Source organism: Centrocercus urophasianus, unplaced genomic scaffold (genome assembly GCF_019232065.1).
Source record: "Centrocercus urophasianus isolate 14NV4802_14NV808 unplaced genomic scaffold, USGS_Curo_1.0 seq_20, whole genome shotgun sequence".
Taxonomy (NCBI): Eukaryota; Metazoa; Chordata; class Aves; order Galliformes; family Phasianidae; genus Centrocercus; species Centrocercus urophasianus.
In genome coordinates, this window is record NW_024884756.1 from 4,747,534 (window position 1) to 4,768,338 (window position 20,805).

The window sequence follows — 20,805 nt, forward strand, 5'->3', positions numbered from 1 at the left end:
AATAACAGTTAATATTTGTACTTATTATTTAACTACACAATCTTTTGCTCAAAGTTGGAAACTTCCACTGAAAATAGTGCAATTTGTCCTATTAAACAGTTGCAGCACAATTGTACCATAGATACAGACAGTATAACAGCATTATATATGGCAACTTTTTAGAAAATATTTGGCTAGAAAGCTGGTGTGGTGTGTGGGATTGCTCTCCCGCAGAACAAATACAAATCATGAACACAGACTGCACAAAACTGATCCAGGAGCATAACTCTGCCCAGACTCACAGAGCAGGGATAAAAGAGATGTGTCCATACTAAATTAGAGCTGATGCAAATCCATCCTCTTTCAGACTTTTCAGAATTGCTGTACTAAAACAGTATGGATCTTTGAGAGCTCCCAGGGCTGCAGCACATAAAAATGTGAGTATCCTTCTTGGTATGCTGCCTGACAGCTTATGCAGACAGACTGTGCCCTGCTCCATGGGGTGTGTGATATCCTCTTCCTTCGTGAAGGTGTAAGGTTTGCCACAGCTGAGGCCTGATCTGCACGGCCAGGTTTTGCTAGTGGCACTACAAAGGACGGAGAAAGATTCGCTGTGCTCAGGCAGCAGGAGTAGTGCCAGCAAAGCCTTCTGGCGCAGATAGCTCTGCTGACAGAAAAGAACTTTCCTCTGCACAGCTAATGTTGTTTAACAAAGGTGGAGTTGTCCTGCCAACAGAAAGACTCTTCTTTACGGAGCAGACTTCATCTCACCAGGGGTTCTCTCATAGTGGCCATACTTGGCATTGCTATTCCTGCAGAGGGCTCCAAGACAGATGGGACCAGGGTGACTGAGCAAATTTCAAAGCTTGGCTTCTGTTTTGAATTAGGAGAAACTAAGAAAAAAGTACATTTTTCAGCACAACTGAGGACTGAGATGAGGCACTAAATATCACAAAGTTCCCGTGAAACCAGCGAAGCAATACTCAGTTTCTGCCCAAATTTGTGCACCGTGTACTCTTAAGACAAAACCAAAAAAACTAACACCACCACACCAGAACACAACCTCTCAACCTCTCTCTTCTCCATGCTAACGGCTGCCTACATATATATATATATATACACATACATACACACACACACACACACACACACACATATATATATATATATAAAGTGCACAAGATAAACACAAAAGACTTGGAAAATATTTATACAGAGAGCAAAAACCAGAACAAAACAATTAGTCATATAGATATACATGGAAACAGTAACACTTGCTCAGCTTACTGGAGTTTATATTTCAGTGAAATTTTTCTTTCTTCATGTGCTAAATTTACCTTCTTTGACTGTGTTCTCTCCATGGCTGTTTGAGTGGTCTGGCAGATCAGAGACGAGAGTGTGGTGAGAGTGCGAGTGCCGAGCGCTCAGGCTTTCCATCTCCGTTGCTGTGTCAGAGCTCCCCCGTCTGGTGAACTTTCCTAGGGTGAAGACAAGAATTCGACACTAGGTTTACTCATCTGAGAGGTTCCTGGAGGTTCTAAGAGACAGTAGCTGAAGACAGAAATGGAAAGGTTGAAGACAGAAGCCATGACCTTCCACGACACTGTGAAGTGCAACAAAACAAATTAAAATGGAATATCTTGTGGGAGTTCACTCATGTAAAGACTGGCTAAATAATGTTGACTACCATCTTCAGGAAAGGATATGAAGATGAAAATATATGACAGTGAAAGTTTGTGAAAAAGAAACCATGCCTGGAGTCTGTTCAGTGAACTTGGAAGCTTGAAGGAACCAATATTCGAACACCACATCTTTGTAATACCAAGACAGGGTAAGCTTAACTATCTGAAGCAATTCTCTATTTAACATCCAACACTGACGTGAGGAAAACCGTTAATATTCTTTTCTATGCTTCTAATGACCACACTGCCGCTTCTCCAGATATTTCTCTGCAGAAGAAAAGGATGTAAACATTCCTTGAACCTAATTTAAGCTGCAGTTGAAAATGCAGCCTCACGTGTATTCGAGTGGCACAGCCACGACTATCTGTTGTTACGGTAGCTATTATGACAGCATATGACTGTTTTCAGGGAAAAAGTGAAGTGTAAGTCATCCAAGGTCTGCTGCCAGCACGGCTGCCACTTCTGCAAACAGATGTTTAGTACTGAAAACAGAACAAAGGACGTAAGATTGCAATAGGACAGACAAAGAAACAAAAAGCCTCTGCTCTTCTCTAAATGTTCAGGACAGGAATGCTACAGAACGTGGGGCAGAGATAACAATGCCTCACCCAATATGGCGGTTTGCCATCCTCCTCTCTCAATGCCACGTCTGTCCTCTCCAATGCCAGAAAAACTGCCAAATGAAAAAGTGCTCCGAGTGGGTGAAACATCCAAATGGTCCTCATGGAGAAGAAAGGGCATCCCCATTCTCCGCTGACGCTTCTTCCCAGTATGGTGGAAAGGAATCGACCCTTTGCGTTCACGCTCTCTGTCCTCTTTGCGGCTTTTAAACTGCGGGAGGAAGAAGAGCAAAGATGAGAGCAGGTAAAGGCATTGAGGCATTTAACTACTAGTAGGGGGGAAAAATTAAATCAGGTATGTGGACCAACTGCAACCTCATGCGCTGAGCGCCTTGTCTTGGTCATCCTGAAAGAAATTATCTGCACTCAAGGACCATACGAACGTTTTAAGGAACTCAGTTTTACCCCAGGCTGGGATGGATGCCTTTGAATAACTGTCCAATGTGCTCAGATATGAGAAGTAAATTTGCAGAATCCACAAAACTCTGCTAAGCATCTTGGATGGGTGCAAACTCAGAGCTTCATTACATTAAAAAAAGTCAGAAAAACTTCATTGAATTAGCTGGAATTACAGTGAGCACCAGTACTTACGTGGTTATCCTCCCCAAATACAGTTTTAGCAGAACAGACATCAGAATAATGATTTTATAGAATCACAGAATGGCCTGGGTTGAAAAGGCCCACAATGATCACCTAGTTTCAAACTCCCTGCTATGTGCAGGGTCACCAACCACCAGACCAGGCTGCCAAGAGCCACATCCAGCCTGAGATTTTGTGATGTGATTCGAATTCTGCACCATACCTAAACAATAACACATAACATTAGTCCCGATAAAAAAGATGACAATCTTTGATACAGCATGAGTGCACAGTCCAAGCAAACCTTCAGCTGCTACTCACCAGGTCATGCAGATGCTGAATCATAGGTAAATTAAGGAAAATTTTCTTCCACTCACCTTTTTGAAGATGTTCATCCCCAGATCTGTGGAGAGATCTGGAACTGCTGGCCTACGCAAATTGGTGAGTGAAACCTTGGAAAATGCTTCTGTGCTCAGCGATTTTTCTTCCTCGTTACATTTCATTGTAAGATCCTGCAGATCCCAGAAGAAAACAAAAAGCATAAGCAGAAATAGAGGATAAGCAGCTTAATAAAGTAAGTGCTTCCAAGAGCTTTCATTGGAGGAGCACTGTAGAGGAAAAAGACCGTCTATTCATCACAGAAAGCATTATTCGCACATTTAAAGAAAAACAAGCAAAACTGTGTAGAGACTCCTACAATTATTGATCTTGAGTAACATATTTGTCATCGGGGGAGGGGGGGAAAAGAAGAGATGAGCGAAGCATTGTGCTGCCAAAGACACATTCAGGCATTGCTGTCAGCATGGTGTAGTGGCACAGAAAACCCATGGTCAACTAAACTTGATTCTGATTCAAGGCATGACCCTGAGTGCCAGATGATCTTCCCGTGGCCTCGGTTTACATTTATGTGCAATCACAGAGACCACTCTTTGTGCAATGTTTTAACACCCAAGAGAATCTGCCCTTACCAATGTATGCCTGTAACAAAGTATTTTGGAATTAAGCTGCAATAAGCAGCATGGTCACCTCAAGAGATTTTATTTGTAAAAATATTTTAATTATACAATTTCATAAGTACAACTCTTTATGAAAGTTGCAAGCCTTTTTTTGATGCCACGGTGGGCTGTTTTGGCAGAGGGAAAGATGGGATTGGAGCAACACTCATCTTTAATTTTATCTATCAACTAAAGAAACCTAAGATATCAACATCAGTAAGAATCCTGCACTTGTAATAACAAGGCCTCCAAGATCCTTCCACATCCTGCTTCTCATATTTGTGAAAGCCCCTATAACTTCTTGCATCAAATGTCCTAAGACAGAAAACTTTGAGACTAATTTACCAATAGTTCAGTAGAGGGCGCTCTGCTCCCCTTCTGCACCGAGCAAAACATTCCAGCTGCCTACCGTAAAGAAAGGCTTTGGTACAAAAGGTGGCATACGCTCAGCTCCTGACCATCTGTTCTCATTAAAGATATGCTGCCACTTTTCATGAGATGTTTGTGCAGCTGACCTGTCCAAATCCCCTCCGGATAATTTTCTTCTGCCTAAATATCACACTGTTTCCAATGGATATGGTCTTCTGCCTTGCTTCCTCATTAAGAAGGTTGTGCTGAACTTGGTTGTGTTAAAATACCTTCTCCCTTCCAATCCTGACAGCTACAGGCCATCAGTAAATAAGGAGACTCCAACAGTATAGAAGATATAACTCCTGGCTAGACAGATCCCAGCTCTGCAGATAAGTGAGCAGTTTTATGCATACGAAGTTCCTGCAAAAGCCAGAGACTCTCTGCAGCTGAAAGCTTAACGACCAGCCACAGAGTTTGCAGTACTGGGATACTGGAGACCAGACTTCTCATGCTAATCAAAGACTACCCTTAAACCCTTCCTATTTAAATGGAGGGGACACACAACAGCAAGAATTCTGCTTCACAATTGTTTACAGTCACATTCAGTCAAGGTATGCTTTTAAACCATTTTGAAATATACTAGAGATTGGGGATTCATATGCAAAAACCATCAGACAGCAAATTCAACCCCAGAAGCCTCTCAACAGTGAAGCCAGCAATTACTTCATATGGCTTGGTTCTTAGCTTTTACGGCTCTCTAGCTTCATCTGTCTGGAAAACACACATTGAGCCAATTTAATTCAGTCTCACAACCTTTTGTAGATTAATTACTAAATCAGTGTTCTATTAGGTGGCCTAGTTCATCAAAATTACAGAGTAAGGATAAGGACCTACCGTGATACAAGCCATACAAATGCAAAAAGACACAGTGCTAGCTGTGGTTAGGATGGGTGTCAAGTGAGAAACACTAGAAAAGCAAAGTGTAGAATTATCTTTAATCTCCAGTGCGGTAACCTGACTTTCTAAAGAATCAAAATAGTACTCCCTTTGAAGACTGACCTGTGCAGTAGATTATGTTGGTTTTATAATATGCATAAGATGGACAGAAAAGCTAAGCAGGTTTGGAGCTCCTACTCCAGATCTTCTTCTGATTCCTAATGCCTTTGCTCTGCATGGCTGTGAAGCCAGCAGCTCACTACTACTTCTTCCACCTCTCCAAGTATTGCACTTTAGACTCCTGCTTTTATATTAGTATTGCTGTGAGTCACTACAGCTGCATTGGCCTAATGTTTAATTTAAGCTTTGGCTCTTTGCCCCTGCAATGTTAGCACAAGACTAGAGGTTTGTGAGCCTCTGAAGGTCTCATTTCCTAGACCCATCCTTACACCAAATTCACTGCATATAAATACAAAATAGGCTTCCCTTATCACGTGTTGCTAGGTCTAAAATACTTTTGGATTCAAGTCAGTTTCTAGAGGAAGCTAGTATTAATTTTATTCACTGTAGCCGGTTAGCCAGTACCCCTTTGCTATGAAATAAGGAGTGCTGGCATGCTGCACTGAATCTTTTCCCACTTTACTCTTCATTTTATTAGGCAATACATGAAGGATGTTTCTTGTGTTTTCTCAACTTATAATACCAACTTCTTCAGCCCAAGATAATATTTATAATGTGATTTCAGGCACACAGAATCCAACAAGAAGCTTGAGAGTTTTGCTGAGACCTGGGGAGATGCACAAAGTTACCCTGATAAACTGCTGAATAACAAAAAGGACATGGATTTATCAGAAAGATCTGCTGGCCTCTGAGCTGATTTACAGGTAGCTAACTTTTTATCTTCAAACAGTTTAACCAGCCAACCACTGTGAATCTAACCCACTGAAATACAAGAGTGCCAGTATTTCTGAGAGCATATTCACCAACCTGATGATATCTAGCTAGGAATTTACATCTAGACTAAAAAAAAAAAAGACAAGTTTTAAGCTTATCCCCTGTTCTTGACTGCTGAGCTGGTAACGTCTCAGTGTACAATCCTGTCTGTTGATAAAAAGAAATGACAAGTCTCTGTCCTTTGGAGATGGCTCTCTCTCTCTTCTGACTAGCAGATGACTTGGGTGATGAGACAATTTAGGATCCCCAGTCAGCTGGGATAAACCGTAGGGCCTGGGTACCTCTGGGTTGCAGTCTTCAGCCCTCAGAGCTGTAAAAAAGAATGTAATGAGCTGAAACTTTTGGTGCATGGAGGACTATTTGACCTCCTCCATCACAGCTGTTCTGCTCAACAAATTGAAAACCCTTTTAAACAGGATTCCAGTTTGATGAAGCACAGTAAAAATACACAGGACTGATACAGAGGTTACCAAAAGCAATCAAATCTAGCCCTGGAGGGAAGAATGCCCTGGACAGAGTCCTCACATTTGCAGCTAGAAGGCACCCGGTGGAATTGCCAAATGGATTTAACAGAAAAATGTCAGTGAAGAGCAATTGAGTAAAGGAATCTTTTGCAAGAGAAACATCTTGAAAGAGCAAGAAATAGCCAAGTGTGTGAAAGGAGGAAAGTGTTTAAAGAAGAACCAGCAGAATACTAATGCAAATGCAAGTGCCTATGGAGGATAATCTCATGCACACTGCTGCTATGTTAAGAACTGACTGCAGTGCTACTGCACTCGTAGCTACCATATTCAAGTGCAAAATAACCGGGCTGTTATGGGCAAAGGCAAAAAGACAGTCCACACACGAGAAGAGTGAAGCAGATGAACAGAGTACTATCTTCCAGTGTTCTGTTCTATTTAGCTGGCATTCCCTCCAGGAGATAATATTAAAGGAGGATTTTCTGTACATGCACAATTCTATGATATAATCCCTGTAAAAGGTAGATGAAGATTGAATAATAATTCTAATCACCTGGTCTTTGCAGTCAAGCTTTCACAGGGATGAAATAGGCAACATTTTATAGAAATATATAATGCATATAATACAGTTTAAAGAATACTGCTGAAAACCTGAAAAAGCAAACATGTGACTTCCTAAAAGCCATGAGAATGGATGCAACACCCTGAGACTAAATAAAAATACTAACATTTATATTGTTTATGCTTGTCTTCTGGCTGTACAGGATGTTTCACCCTTTATCATAATGAAATAACAGGTCAGAAACTGCCAGAGTACTGCAAGCATGGATTAAAAAAAAACCAACACAACAACAAGAACTAATTCTGAGAGTTTTGAGTCAAAAAAGACATTTGACAGGAACATTACCAGAAGATACAGCCTTTTAGTTGAGATGTATCATAGAATGGGATTGCAAAAATAGAATCCTGTATCAAATCTTTTAGAAAGTTCTACTAATTCAGCAAGTCAGAATTTGCTGTTAAAAGCCTACATGACAGGAAAAGAATGCACCATCTATAAGTATCGAAAATTAACTGAAACTGCAGCCACATGCCCTTCTCATCCCCATTCATGACCTGTCCAAAAAGCCAACCAACCAACCAAACACAAAACAACTAAGCTCTAAGACAAAGATCTTCACTGCATCAAGGTCTGGAACCTGGAGTTCCGTCTCTGGCAAAACAGGGAATAAATCCTGACACCTACTAGGACAGTTTGTCCTTGAGGCTTTGCTGGCAAATATAAAGGCAGAAGTTACACAAGAAGAATAACGTAATGAGAAGAAGTAACAACAAGGAGGGTTCACTGTCTCAGCTTTCAAAAGCCTATTCTGATATTTAACACAAATGTCTGTCTGAAGTGTGCAATACTGTACCAAGCACAAATCCTTGTCTTTTGAAGGGTAACATCAAAGAGAGCTCAGGAAAGGCAGTCTGATTTCTTCTGACAAACTTGTCAGTATATTCCTGCATTAAAAACTAATGTTATCAGCATTCTCCCTAGCTTAATTATCACAAACCAGCTTTCAAGCTTTCAGCAATCACCAGCTCAGACTCTGAATCAGATTCCACCTCCAAACCCCTCATCCTTCTCCAGCTCTCCTGAATCAATACACATATCTGACCTCTGGACAGTTTAACCAATACCAGAGCTGTGCTTCTCACAAGCCATCTGCCCACCACTTCCCAGAACACCACACAGGTTTCGTATAACGCAACCGCTTACCTGAGTTTTGTGGGTATTCACCAGAGAGGGCGCAGCAGCCACCATGGAGCTACTGCGAAGTCTCGGCAGAGGGGTGACCTCGGGCTCAGGAGGTTTCTCGGGCTTTTCCTGTAGCATATGCCTCAGTCTCTGCAGGTAGTACATCAGCGACCACTGCGTGCCCTCCTCAGACCAGTGAGGCTGCAGCAAGCAGCGCAGCACTGCCACATCAAAGTAAGTGGCATAGCGAGATTTCTGGCACGGTGGGATCACCAAAGACACTCTGTTCCAAAAAAATAAGAGAAGACATGTTAGTCGTCAGGATCCTAAGACCCTTCTTAGATACTGTGTTCTCTGAATAAAGAAAACACAAGGATCATCAGCCATTCTGTATGTTCAACTGTTCTTAAGGGGTCACCCAATGCCACAAAATTTTCTTTTAGAAGAAACCAGCTCTGTCCTAGCACACATGCTGGTGTGCAAGGTGTCCAAGAGATGCAAGAGCTCTCCTAAGAGCCCTAAAACATAGCCAGTTGCAGAGAGCTATAAGCCATTTGCATTCTCCTGCCATCTGTAGAATACACCAGGATGTGCACACAGCTGTGCCTGCTTGAGCTCGCAGGGATATTTGACACTGACCCTATGGGACTAAGGCCTTGACTGAGGAAAGCATTACTGATGACACGTAAATGGATATTTAACTTACAGCTCCCTAGAGGGCTCACGTGCAATGTTGTTTTGTGATGGTTGTTTTTTTTTTGTTTTTAAAAGGTGTTTTCTTGGATGAGGTTGCTTTCTTAAACTGAGTTCTGAAGACAAGCCTTTGGCATCTGTGTGAACTGAATGATTTGGTCAGCTGGACACAGACAACTCAGAAACATCTGCTGTTCTGATACTGCTAATGAGTATTTAGAAACTGTTTACATTCATACGCAACAGATCTTAGCAGAGACCAAGCAGACAGGACAGCTAAGCTAATTAACGATTTGGCCTGTTAAACTGATTCTCATACAAGTAAAAGCTACTGTTCTGGACACTCCTTGCCAAGATGCGCTACAGAAAGGGAAAACATTTTACTTTCACTTGGGTTTTCCTACCTTTCAGGTGGTGTCACTTCCTACTGCTGTCTGTGGACTTCAGCACAGTACACACAAACCCAATATGTCTGTGGTAAGCCCCAGAAATTAAGACTCCAGAGATTCCAGATTTCAAAGGGATCATACCATTGTCAGAACCAATCCTACCCCAGTAAAGTACCCCAACCTTTTTTCCCTCATCTCTCTCCCAGCAGAGTACAACTGTCCCGACCCACCTTCTGCACAGTCAGCAGCTGCTAAGGGACAATCTGTCAGAAGAGAAGCAGTGAAAGGAACTCGGAAGAAGAATGAGAATCATATGGGAAAAGCTGTGAAATGCTGGGGATAGGGCAGGAACTCTGCTGTATTTTATTATATTTATTATTTTTTTATATTATTATATTTTTTGGCCATGAAAGTAGACAATCTAAACATTTCCACTCAGTGTCTTACAAACACACCCCTGTGAACTGAATGATGAACTTTTGTGGATTTTGGATTCTATAAAAATCAGAAACACTTCTATGAATAGTGTCCTGAATCATCTGGGAGCTACAACAAGAACATCAAATATTTATTTTTAAAGCCATTTACGTTATCAGCTCTGCTAAACAACATGTGAACAGCATTGGCAGGGTACTCCTACGTCCATCTGGGTACCACCACATTCAGCAGAGGAGACCAAGGCCACTGTCCAACAAAGCGTTAGAGAAGAAGCAACAACACTGACTAGTTGAACTCCTTTAAGAGCTCAAGAGTGGAGCACATGCTTGAAGTGCTTTGCTGTGTCACTGTCCAGTGTCACAAATCCACCCTTTGCATCTAAGGTAGGTATAGGACTGGCAAAGGAGAAAGAAGCGTGCAGTTAATGCTGATCCTGCTTGGGATCACACGAACCCTCCCCCAAACTACACATTTGGCAATGGGCAAGTGGCTAGGCTGGGCTTGGAGAAACCTGCATCTAGAACTCAAACCTGCAGGACTTGTTTGCTGCAGCTTCACAAGCAAATGCTGAAGGTAATTGGTGACTGCAGACCAGCCCATCTGTGTCAGCACATGTCACTAAATGCAATCTACAGACTCCAAATTTGTCCCTGGTGTCCCTAGTATTCAGGATAAAATGTTCCTAGTTTGATAATTTAAAATGAGTTGTTATTAAAAAAAAAAAAAGAAAAAAACAAAACAGACACAATGCAACAAAACTGAAATAGGAAGAGGAATGACATAATAAATAGTAATACAGTATGAAGTTTTTCTAATATACTTGATTTCAAGGCTGCTTTTGCCAGTTAAGATTGTGTCAAACAGATGCACCCATGCAAAAGCATAGCTGGGATACTAAAAAATATAGCAGCAAAGAAAATAAAGGCAGCAAACGTAAAGGATGTTATTTTTAGTCACTTTGCAGAACCCAGATCAGCATGTGTCTGAACTGTCATCCGTGTTTCCTTGTACGTAGCCTGTAAGCAAACCCAACACACACAGCACAATACAGCCTCGAGCAAGTCACGTTCTCCTTATGAAATATTAGCCACTGAAATCCTGCAAAGACTACTCCTAAGGCTGTATGCTCAAGGTAGCATCTGGATTAAAGGCTGTGGCTTTAAGTGCTCCAGAGTGTTAAGCTGTGGTCATCTATGAATGGAGAATTTCACTGATTAGAGCAGAGATAATTAGCCACAGCCAGAGGAACAAGCCATTTTTGTACCTGAGGAAGCAGAAACTGAACTCTGTGCTAATTTAGAAGGAAACCTAGTATTTGTTTTCTTAGTTCTAAGCTAACTGGGACTGCAGGCAAAGTGGACAGGCAGTCTTCCTCCAACCCAGGGCCCAAGGACAAAGAAATACTGCGGCTGTTGGTAAGCAAACTACATTTGTTCCCAGTTGTCTGTTGCATGGCAACCAAAGCTCCCTGTGCAGTTTTAACTGATCAATGAGTCCTGCAAATGAGGAGACATAATGACACTCTCTTGAATGCCTCTCTGCAGCTCCATCTCCATAGCAACCACCAAATCCAGCTCGACAAACTGATCACCTGATTCTGTCCTCATAAAAGGCTTTTTTTTTTTTATGTACAGCTGTGCCTCTCTGAGACACAGTGTTCATACACAGAAAGGCAGTTTTATGCCCAACTGCCGTTTTACTGGCTCACATTATTACAAATTAAAAAAACAATCAGAATTGACAGCAGGCTTGATACAGAATCCCAAAGGAAAGCTCCTGATAACACCAGAACCATAGAGAACAGCTTTGCCCTTTCCACCAGGGAAATAGCACAGCAACCCCTGTTTTAAGAAATCCGAGTTGTTCCTAGATTACATGCAGAAGCCCACTTATCCCACATTTCTTCTCGTCCTGTAATGAAGCAAATTCTTAAAACGCTGTTGTTTTGGATCTGACATTTCCTGAAAGTGACAAGCACCAGGACCAACATTTTCATGAGAAGTTAAAAGTGAGATACCTAAATCCAGAGACCTAAAAATATAGCTAGGCTTCCCTTCCTATCCACGCTCCTGAAAACACTCATCAGCTTCATTTACCTTATGGCAGTACTGGGTGTCTAGCATCACAGAAAATTTAGTTCTACCTTTATCTGCCTGAATGTAGAATAGAATAAGTTAGTGTAGCAGTACCATGCTGGAAAACTGCAGCTTCAACTCTGCAGGGCAAGATGGTTTTATGACTTTGCTTTTTTATCAGTCTGCTTCTTTTGGTCAGGAGCCATTTAATGGTAGCTGTCTAAGCAACAAGATGCAGAGAAAGAATAATGAAAGCAATGGAGAGAAGCTTGCAAAAATCCTTTGCTGGTAGGAAGTAAAATGTTATCAGAAGGAAGCCAGAAAACATACTAGCTGCTTGAGACTGGATCCAGAATTGAACCTGCAGATTATTTGCTAGTTTCTTTAATTACGAGAAGCCAGCACACTAGCAAAGACCAAATAAACTGTCACAACAGGCTAAGTGGAGATTTCTCCAATGAAAAAGGTACTGTGTCACCACTTTGCTCAGCTCCCATAACTGAGATCTGTAGAGTCCAAGACAACTGCCCAGCACCCTCAGAGTTCAGTGACAACAGTCGATTCAAGATGAGAACTACTGCGACCCCAGCCACCGAGTTTTATACCAGTCTAACTTCCTGCTCAAATAGCCTGTCTGTACCTGGGATGTGGAGTACCCCTCTCCTGAGAGGTTTGAGAGGAGACGCTTCCTTCCAAGGAATTTCCACGATGGCATGCTGAAACAGTGGGCTTTGCAGGTACAGAATCCGGCAGGGTCGTCTCACAGACCACCTGCAGTCCCTTTGGATAGTTATAATAAAAAGAAACAGGTAGATAAACACACTGTTCCGTCTTGTGTTAGTTTTCTCACTGCAGTTTGTGCTTAGATGACTACTACTTATACCATAAGAACATGAGAAACTAATCAGGCCTGTAGCTTTACAGTATGAGGAACTGTACAGGCAAAGGTCAAGGCAGGGCTGTAACTCAAGAACAGACATAGGATCAGGCTTCTATCCTGTAAGACAGGATACTGCCAAGGAGATCACAACAACTCTATCAATACCCTTTGTTTTCTCTGCAGACTAATTGTGACAAACTGTAATTTGTGAACATGGATTACTTCAGTGTAATAAGCACAGCTTAGTCAGCATGCAGTTTCCTCTTCGCTCAACTTCTCACTCAAGTGCACTCAGCCTCAGTACAGAGCTCACCTCCGTATGACCGCTGTCCAGATTTGGGGATTCACAAGTCACACTCTGATTGTTGGTAGGAGAACTTCTTTTAGCTGAAAAAATGAAGCGAAATTTCATTTCAGAAATTATCTCTAATATTTAAACGTTACCAACTGAAAGGATGAACTGGGAAAAAAAAAAATCTAGAAAAAAAATCAAAAACAGAGCAGTGTATCTCTTACAGACTTCCTAGCATTAACCATGGACATTAAAAAAAAAAAAAAAAAAAAAAAAAACCCATTTATTTTAACTTCCCAACCCTTTTTTTTTTTTACTTCTATTTTCAACAACTCAGTTTAATGAAAATCTCATTTCTATAAAAATAAAACCTGAAATCCTATTTTATCATAAGTCCATTTGGCATTAGACTGTGCTTTCCCGTGCATGCTAGTGCACTTTTTTGGGGGTCTCTTCCTCCTATTTCCATATATATTCAGCTCTCCTTCTAGGTTACCACTCTCAGAATACATGACGGTTTCTAGTTTGACAAATGTCTTCATTGTAGATAGCACAGGAACCTCATACAGAAAGTTTGATCAGTGATACTGAAGAAGAACAAGGACATCACAAGCACTGTGGATGACAATTCTTGAAATCTTGTATACTACAAGCTATTCATATGTTACTTGTCTCAGATTGACCCCAAGCAAAACATCATAAAGCCTCAGCGCTGGATTTGTTTTTATTCCCATTCCAATGAGAATTTAGCAAGTTGAGAATGAAATTTAGCAATGAGAATTAAGCAAGTTTTTTTTAATCACAATTTGAGACCAGAGCACTACAATATTGGAATCCTTGACATAAAGAACCTCATTCTGGTGACTATTTCTATTCAGTTGAAAATATTTTCAAACCGTAACAGAACATTTTCCGTGACAGACTTCACTCTTGAAGTTATACCTTAGGGATTTTCTGACTATACCTCAAACCTTTTAAAAAAATAACCCAATGGTCAAAGAAAAGTTAGGTCTAATTGCTTATGCTATCTCCAGGGTTGAAATCTTTAGTGAGCTTCATCTTCTGGAATTAAAAAATAGGTAGAGATGATTTCAAATCATTTGAGAGACTTCTTCTCAATTTTAGACTGTCCTAAAGGCCTGCAGAGCCTTTAGAACAAAATACAATATCCCAAGTGATTTATTACATTTGAGAAATGTAATTTGGCTGACTACATATTCACTACTGCAAAAATTATTACTTGGTGCTTTTCAGAACTTGCAAGCAATGCCACAGCAATATACCCGGCACAGTCACAATTCACTGGTTTGTTCAAATTACACAGAACTATTATCTCAAATGCAACAGTAAAAAAGCACTTTTAGAACCAAGCCAGATATAGAGGCTTGGAAGCCTAAGCACCCCAATCCAGTCTCATTACGGCTGAGTTACAAAAGAGGAGCAACTCTCCCAGTACACAAAAGTGAATCTGCAACCTAAGCCTGCCTTGGAGCCTCTTGAAACTACTCTCTTTAGTTTCATAACATGGTGAAACCCAAGATTTCAGAAAGTAAGAGAACATAGACTGCTGTGTGCTCTTCAGTTTTAATAGGTTCAGTGCCAGCCTGGGGTAAACCTTCCTCTGTTGGACTGCTGCTGGATACAGTCCTTACTCAGCAACTAAGACAGACGTGGTGAAACAGAGATTTGAAGCTGACAGAAAGCGATAACTTTACTGAGAGTTTCTCATTTCTTATGTGTGATTCCTCTCTCAACTCTTAATTAAATATTACACAAACAATACTTGATTCCAAAGGGAAGCAACCTGAAACTACTCTTGAAAGCTTGACTGGCTCCTGCAGTATCAGCATATTACTCAAATACGACGGCTACAGAATGTAACTTAGCATCAACCAAAAGAAAGTTTCCCCATCTGTACAGCAAAGTCACAGACCTGTAACAATGTTCCTGATTGGTTTTACAAGGGCATTGAAGGCAGACACTTCAGGTTGCCTGTGTTCCCACATAGGCTGCCAAATAACAAGGCCACTAGCCAATCGAAACGTCAGGTCAGATTCCTAAAAAGACAAACAGAGGTTCAGTCATAATAGCTCACATGAACACTGTCTTCAGTTTAAAGGGATTGTCCTTTCTCTGAAGCACAGATCTTATGCAAAATCAATGTCACTACACGCCATTCTGTGGTGGTATACAGTAACTCAGTGGCTGCTGAAGCCACTCAGCGGAAACTAATGCATTTCAAGCACAGGTTTGAAAATACGATGGGGAAAAATCATAGAATCACAGAATGGCCGGGGTTGAAAAGGACCACAAAGCTCATCCAGCTCCAACCCCCTGCTGTGTGCAGGGCCGCCAACCAGCAGACCAGGCTGCCCAGAGCCACATCCAGCCTGGCCTTGAGTGCCTCCAGGAATGGGGCATCCACAGCCTCCTTGGGCAACCTGTTCCAGTGCCTCACCACCCTCTGTGTGAAACACTTCTTCCTCTTATCCAACCTAAACCTCCCCTGTCTCACTTTAAAACCATTCCCTCCCCTTGTCCTACCACTATCCACTCTTGTAAACAGCTGTTCCCCCTCCTGTTTATACACTTCCTTCAAGTTTTGGGAGGCCACAATAAAGTCTCCCCGGAGCTGTCATTTCCAAGCAAAAAAAATCCCAGATCCCTCAACCTCTCATCATAGGAGAAAACAAGATTTTCAATTCAAAAATATACAAAAGCTTTTTCCAAGTTAAATTTTCATTCTAGTTAGTGAACTCTTTTTTTTCAAGTACCTTTAGCTATAAGAGGAAAGGCCATTTTCATGTCAAGAGCCTCAGCATCCCCTCTAACCACATATAGCTTCATATTTAGTACTCAATCTCATCATAACCTTTGCATTTGTATCTCTGAACTGCTCCAAAAAGGATAATAAATATTAAAACACTGATTAGAAATTGAGGTAACGTTAAATGTATCAAATTATTATGAAATAGTAGCATACAATGATGTTGTTATTAAATAATAAGATAGTTATTACTTGAGATCTGTCTCTAGAGACATTGGAACTACTAGCACTTGTGCCAACATCACTTTACATAAGCAAGTAGTTGAAATTATAAAAGCAGACAAGTAAATATTAGAAGGATCAAGGCGCACTTAGCTCAACAGAAGTCAGATCTACCTTAGAAGTCAATAGTTAGTGAAGTCCAACTATCCCTACAAGCCACACACAGACACCGCTCAAGGCAGAAGAATTATAGCTGCACCGCTGTCTTCTGCTGACTTAACTTCACATGTCTCACAGGCTTAAATCCATGATGCAGATAGGTCAAAGAATGGCAAGAGCTGGCTGCTCACCACTCCCCCATCCTTTCATTCCCTATTCTTTTTTAGTCCCACCTCTTAAAGGTGAACTTATAAGCCTTGTTATAAATTGCTTGTTGTTTTTAGCTGTGTTTTATTTTTTTCCAAAGGAGCACCATGCAAAATGTTTGGAAGCGCCAGCAGTAACGTACTGCATTTTTATTTCGCACTGCCAGCTCTAGGTAACCTGCAAACACTTTTAACTACAGTTGTTAAATTACAGGATTACACCTCACCTGCCACAAGTCTCATTTAAGAATGCATTGCTAAATGCACAAACTCCCTCAGAAGTCAGGAAATCCCATCATTTAGGTCTTCTTTTACAAAGGCACCATGCTTCTTGAGCACATGCATTATTTTAGTTATCAGATCATATTCCTCCCTGAGACTTGTACCTCTGTGAAACACAGAGGGGACAATACTGACTTAGCATGCCAGTTTAGTGCCTCATTTACCCCATCTTCTTTCATTTGATGCACTCAGCATAAAACCAACAGAGGGATTTGGCAGACAAGAAGTCTTGCAGCCTGCTCCTAACTTCAGAACAAAGGAATAAATTGCCTCTGCCACTTCCATGCTTATACCACTAAAAAGCAATCCTGGTCATCAGCATCAAGATGATTAGTAATGACAACAATGAACCTCAGCAGCAGCTCCACAGTGGAATCTCTGAAACGCTAGCAAGGCCCTTGTGAGCAACAGCTGAGTCATAGGAGCACATTAAAGCTTGCATTAAAATCTCTTCTGCAGAATTCATATGGGCCACAGATCTTTGACATTCCTACGGTATGGAAATGCCTCACTTCAGATTCATTTGCCTTTGTACATGCATGCATGGTAGAGTGACTGTTCATGCTGCTGGAAGGATTCCCTCCTGATGTCAGTGGTGCTGCACCAGCACGATAAAACATCTATAGTGGTCAACTGGTGTGCACTGCAGGCTGAATTAAATTTAAGACTCAAAAAATCAGAGGCAGAATCATTCTTTCTTTGCTCAGTGCTATCTCCCTCCACACAAGCACTCTGTTGGCATCCCACTTACTTTAATCCTGTGAACAAGAGGAGCAAAGAGGAACACAAAGAGCTCCACAGTGGCCATGGAGTTCTGGAAGAATTTCCTTCTGTTGTTCTCCTCCTCATCATTCGTGGTGCTGGGCCGGGGATGTCCCGGCGATCCTTGGTTCTCAGCCTGGTGGATAAAGGCACTGCTGCTCCCTCCCCAGCTAGAACCTCTGTCTCCTCCAAATCGGTCATTGCTGCAATCCTGAGGGGCCTCTAGCAACATCCAGTGAAGAGTGTGAAGAAGCTTTGTTTCAGCAACTCCGAGTTTGTCCTGATGACCTGGAAGGGAAAAACACATCACAGTATCTCACAGGCTTTCCATTAAACGGAACTGTTGAGAATTTCAGAACCACACAGGAAACTGGGCATCCAACTTCACAATGAGAGCTTGAAAATTCAATTCTACCATTAAACAGAATTACGTTTTGTAATATTTGAAACCTCCTAATTTACAAGTCTCATTTATTTCCCAGCGTCTGCAGTTTGACTGAAATGTCAGTGGCAGAGACAATGACTGCATGCTAGCTTGAAAGCCTAGTCTGTTTGACCCCATTGAACACGACAAAACGTAAGCAAGCACTGTGAGGTTTTTGTTAAAACTAAGCTCTTGTGTACCTGGAAAATGACTAGCAAAATATCAATGAACTATTTTGACTCTTCAGCTCATGATTTCTAAAGCTAGCAGACCACCGACCTCACAGGGAAAGCTCTCCCAGTTATAAATGAGAATTTCTCTCTCTCCTCTGTTATAAATGAGAACAGATCACGAAATGAAATGCACAGAATGAACTGGAACTCCTAGTTAGAATCCTAGATATAGGATATGTTGTGTGGCAGGCTGAGCATCAATCTCATGTTTTGATTTATGTTTTGCTAGTGGAAAAACAAACTCACATGAGCACTAACCTAGCTTGTTTCGGTTGGAGAGCAATGTTGCAGTGCAGTGTAGCACATGTGGGAGCGCAGCCTGGACAAGTTCCCAGCGAGAAATGCTCTGGATGGCTTCAGAGAGAGCTGGAGAAAGGCCATGAAGCTTGTTCTCTACTAAAACTCTTTCAAAAGACTGCAATTGAGAGAAAAAGAAAAAGAAAACACTAAAGCTTCCCTCACATGCTGTCTATGACATACTCCTTTCTCTTTAAAACCTATAAGTTTTCATTACACAGTATATTGTAAGTTAGAATATCTTCCATGTAAAATACAGCCAGTAGCTAAAGCTCACTATATACATTGACATATTCAGCCAGGAAATGAATGGGCCACTCTATATAACAATAAAATATACATAAAACTCAATATAATAATGAAAAAGAATAAAAGCAAACATTATGCATAAGTACCAATATCAAACCAGACTTATGCTTGTGCTTGGTATTAATCTGGCATGCCAGTGATCCTGTAGGGAGTAACAGGATCTAATGAAGCCTATATTTGTGGAGCTGAGGCTGGTTATACTATTCTCTCTCACACACATGCTCTTTCAGTTTAGTGTAACATAAAGGGCAACCCGTTAAAGATATGTGCCTCAGGAATTGTTTTCACACCCTGCCACAAAAAAAAGCATATAAACATTTTCAGTGAGCCACGATGTAGTGGTTTTATAAATGCTTAAAAGAGCTGATGGCTGCAGCAAGTTCATTATTTCCAGCTCAAGCAATACAAAATAAGACGATCTTCCTCTGAAATCCCCCGGGAAGTTCTTTATTGTTAGTTACTCCAACTATTTCAATAAGCTCTTCCTCTGACCAGATACAAAGATCTCATTACAGGTCACAAAAGCAGTTATACTCCTTCACTGAAGTTCCTAAAGCTAAGAAATACATTACTGGTAATGCACGCCCTTGCCACAGACTAGCTTAGCCTCCTGGCTACCTATTTGTTCGCAAGCTGTTCCACCAATTTCATCAGACTCCTGGCAAACAAGTAACTGCTGGCATTCATGACCTAAAGGGTGCTTCAAATGCCCTCACTCCAGATTCATAAAGCTTATCCTTCAACACTAGTCACAACAATTTCTCCTGCAAAAGTGCAGCAGCAATAGGAATAGACTTAATTACAGAAAAAGAAAAGCTAAACGGGCAGCAATAGTAAACTATCTCTTCTAAATGACCAGCTACTCCAATGCACAGCACGATAACCAGTGGTAATGTGCACTCTTCTGCATAATCCAGCAGCTTGAAAGCCAGTGTGCACTTGTCCTCTCAGGTTGCATCCCCATGTGCCCAGAGGCAGGATGTGGCAGCGCGTGCACAGAGCCACACCATCGTGGGAATACAGCACCCCCACCACAGCTGGCTCTGCTTTAGACAGCATGGAGGCAGAGAAATGCACATCTATCTGTACCTACAGCCTATGACTGAAGCTCCCATTAGCTCCAAGAATAGAGTAAGAGAAGGGGAGACAGTGTGATTTGTAGAAAAATATACATCTATAATTATTACTGAGTGGGCTTATAGAAAACTAAGCCTGTAGTTACACATATTGAACATGAGGAAATACAAGAAATAGTAGAGCTGCCAGCAAATGTAACTCCATGGAAAGTCGCTCTGCTCACCTATTAGAAATCCTCAGTTTCTGAGCTCATTGTGGAGCAACAGCAGAAATTGCAGAGTGTTAGTTAAAATATGTGGATACATGGATGAAACTAATTAGTCAGAAATAATGGGCTATGGATTAGGTTGTCAGCAGCATGCACGTGGCTGCCGTGGGAAATGTGGCTGCCGTGGGAAGACCCAAATCATTCTTACAGTCAGAGATCACTTTTAGTCAGAGATCTGTTGCATGTCATGCTGCCTATGATGGAAAACACTCAGTTATTCCTCCCAGTACAGGAGCACAAGCAGTAGTGTTACAGTAGCCTTGGCTCCTTCAGGGCCATTTGGCAGCACATCCAAGAGAATGTCCATTGAGACGAGAGGATGACAAATGTTTAGAAAGCCTGGGGTGGGGGGAGCCAGGTGCACATTTTTACAGCCTGGGTATACTGTCAAAAATGGAACTACATCATTAAACATAGAAGAAATGCATCACAAGTGCATTAGGACAGAGGTATGGAAATATCCCAAGTCGGGATTACTTAACCAACAGGAAAACAAAGTGGCAAACTAAGTAAGATAAAGTGAGTCTCTAACACATGGTCATTATCAAAACAGAACCTGAAAAGGCCACAAAAAAATACAGTACGTTTTTTGTCACAAGGAGTCAGCGTGTCACCCCTCATTCCTTACCCCTTGCTGCAGTCACACGGTCCCACCTCTTTCTTACATCAGTTCTGCAGCTCGTTGAGTGGAGTCAAGCCTCTATACAGGCCAAAATGAAGTTCAGCACAGA

At 41.5% G+C, this 20,805-nt stretch overlaps 1 protein-coding gene across 3 annotated transcripts in view; it reads right to left on the reverse strand.

The window, feature by feature from the left end:
- The window catches only part of UNC80 (unc-80 homolog, NALCN channel complex subunit), a 121,228-nt gene that overhangs the window by 92,713 nt on the left and 7,710 nt on the right, over positions 1-20,805 (reverse strand). For all 3 annotated transcript variants that reach the window (XM_042822266.1, XM_042822264.1, XM_042822265.1), the window contains exons 3-11: positions 18,382-18,538; positions 17,456-17,754; positions 15,002-15,125; positions 13,090-13,163; positions 12,537-12,676; positions 8,323-8,584; positions 3,238-3,372; positions 2,270-2,492; positions 1,317-1,457 (exon numbers count right to left, since the gene is read on the reverse strand). In XM_042822266.1, coding sequence (XP_042678200.1) covers positions 1,317-1,457; positions 2,270-2,492; positions 3,238-3,372; positions 8,323-8,584; positions 12,537-12,676; positions 13,090-13,163; positions 15,002-15,125; positions 17,456-17,754; positions 18,382-18,538 — 1,555 coding nt within the window. The remainder of the gene's footprint in view (positions 1-1,316; positions 1,458-2,269; positions 2,493-3,237; positions 3,373-8,322; positions 8,585-12,536; positions 12,677-13,089; positions 13,164-15,001; positions 15,126-17,455; positions 17,755-18,381; positions 18,539-20,805) is intronic.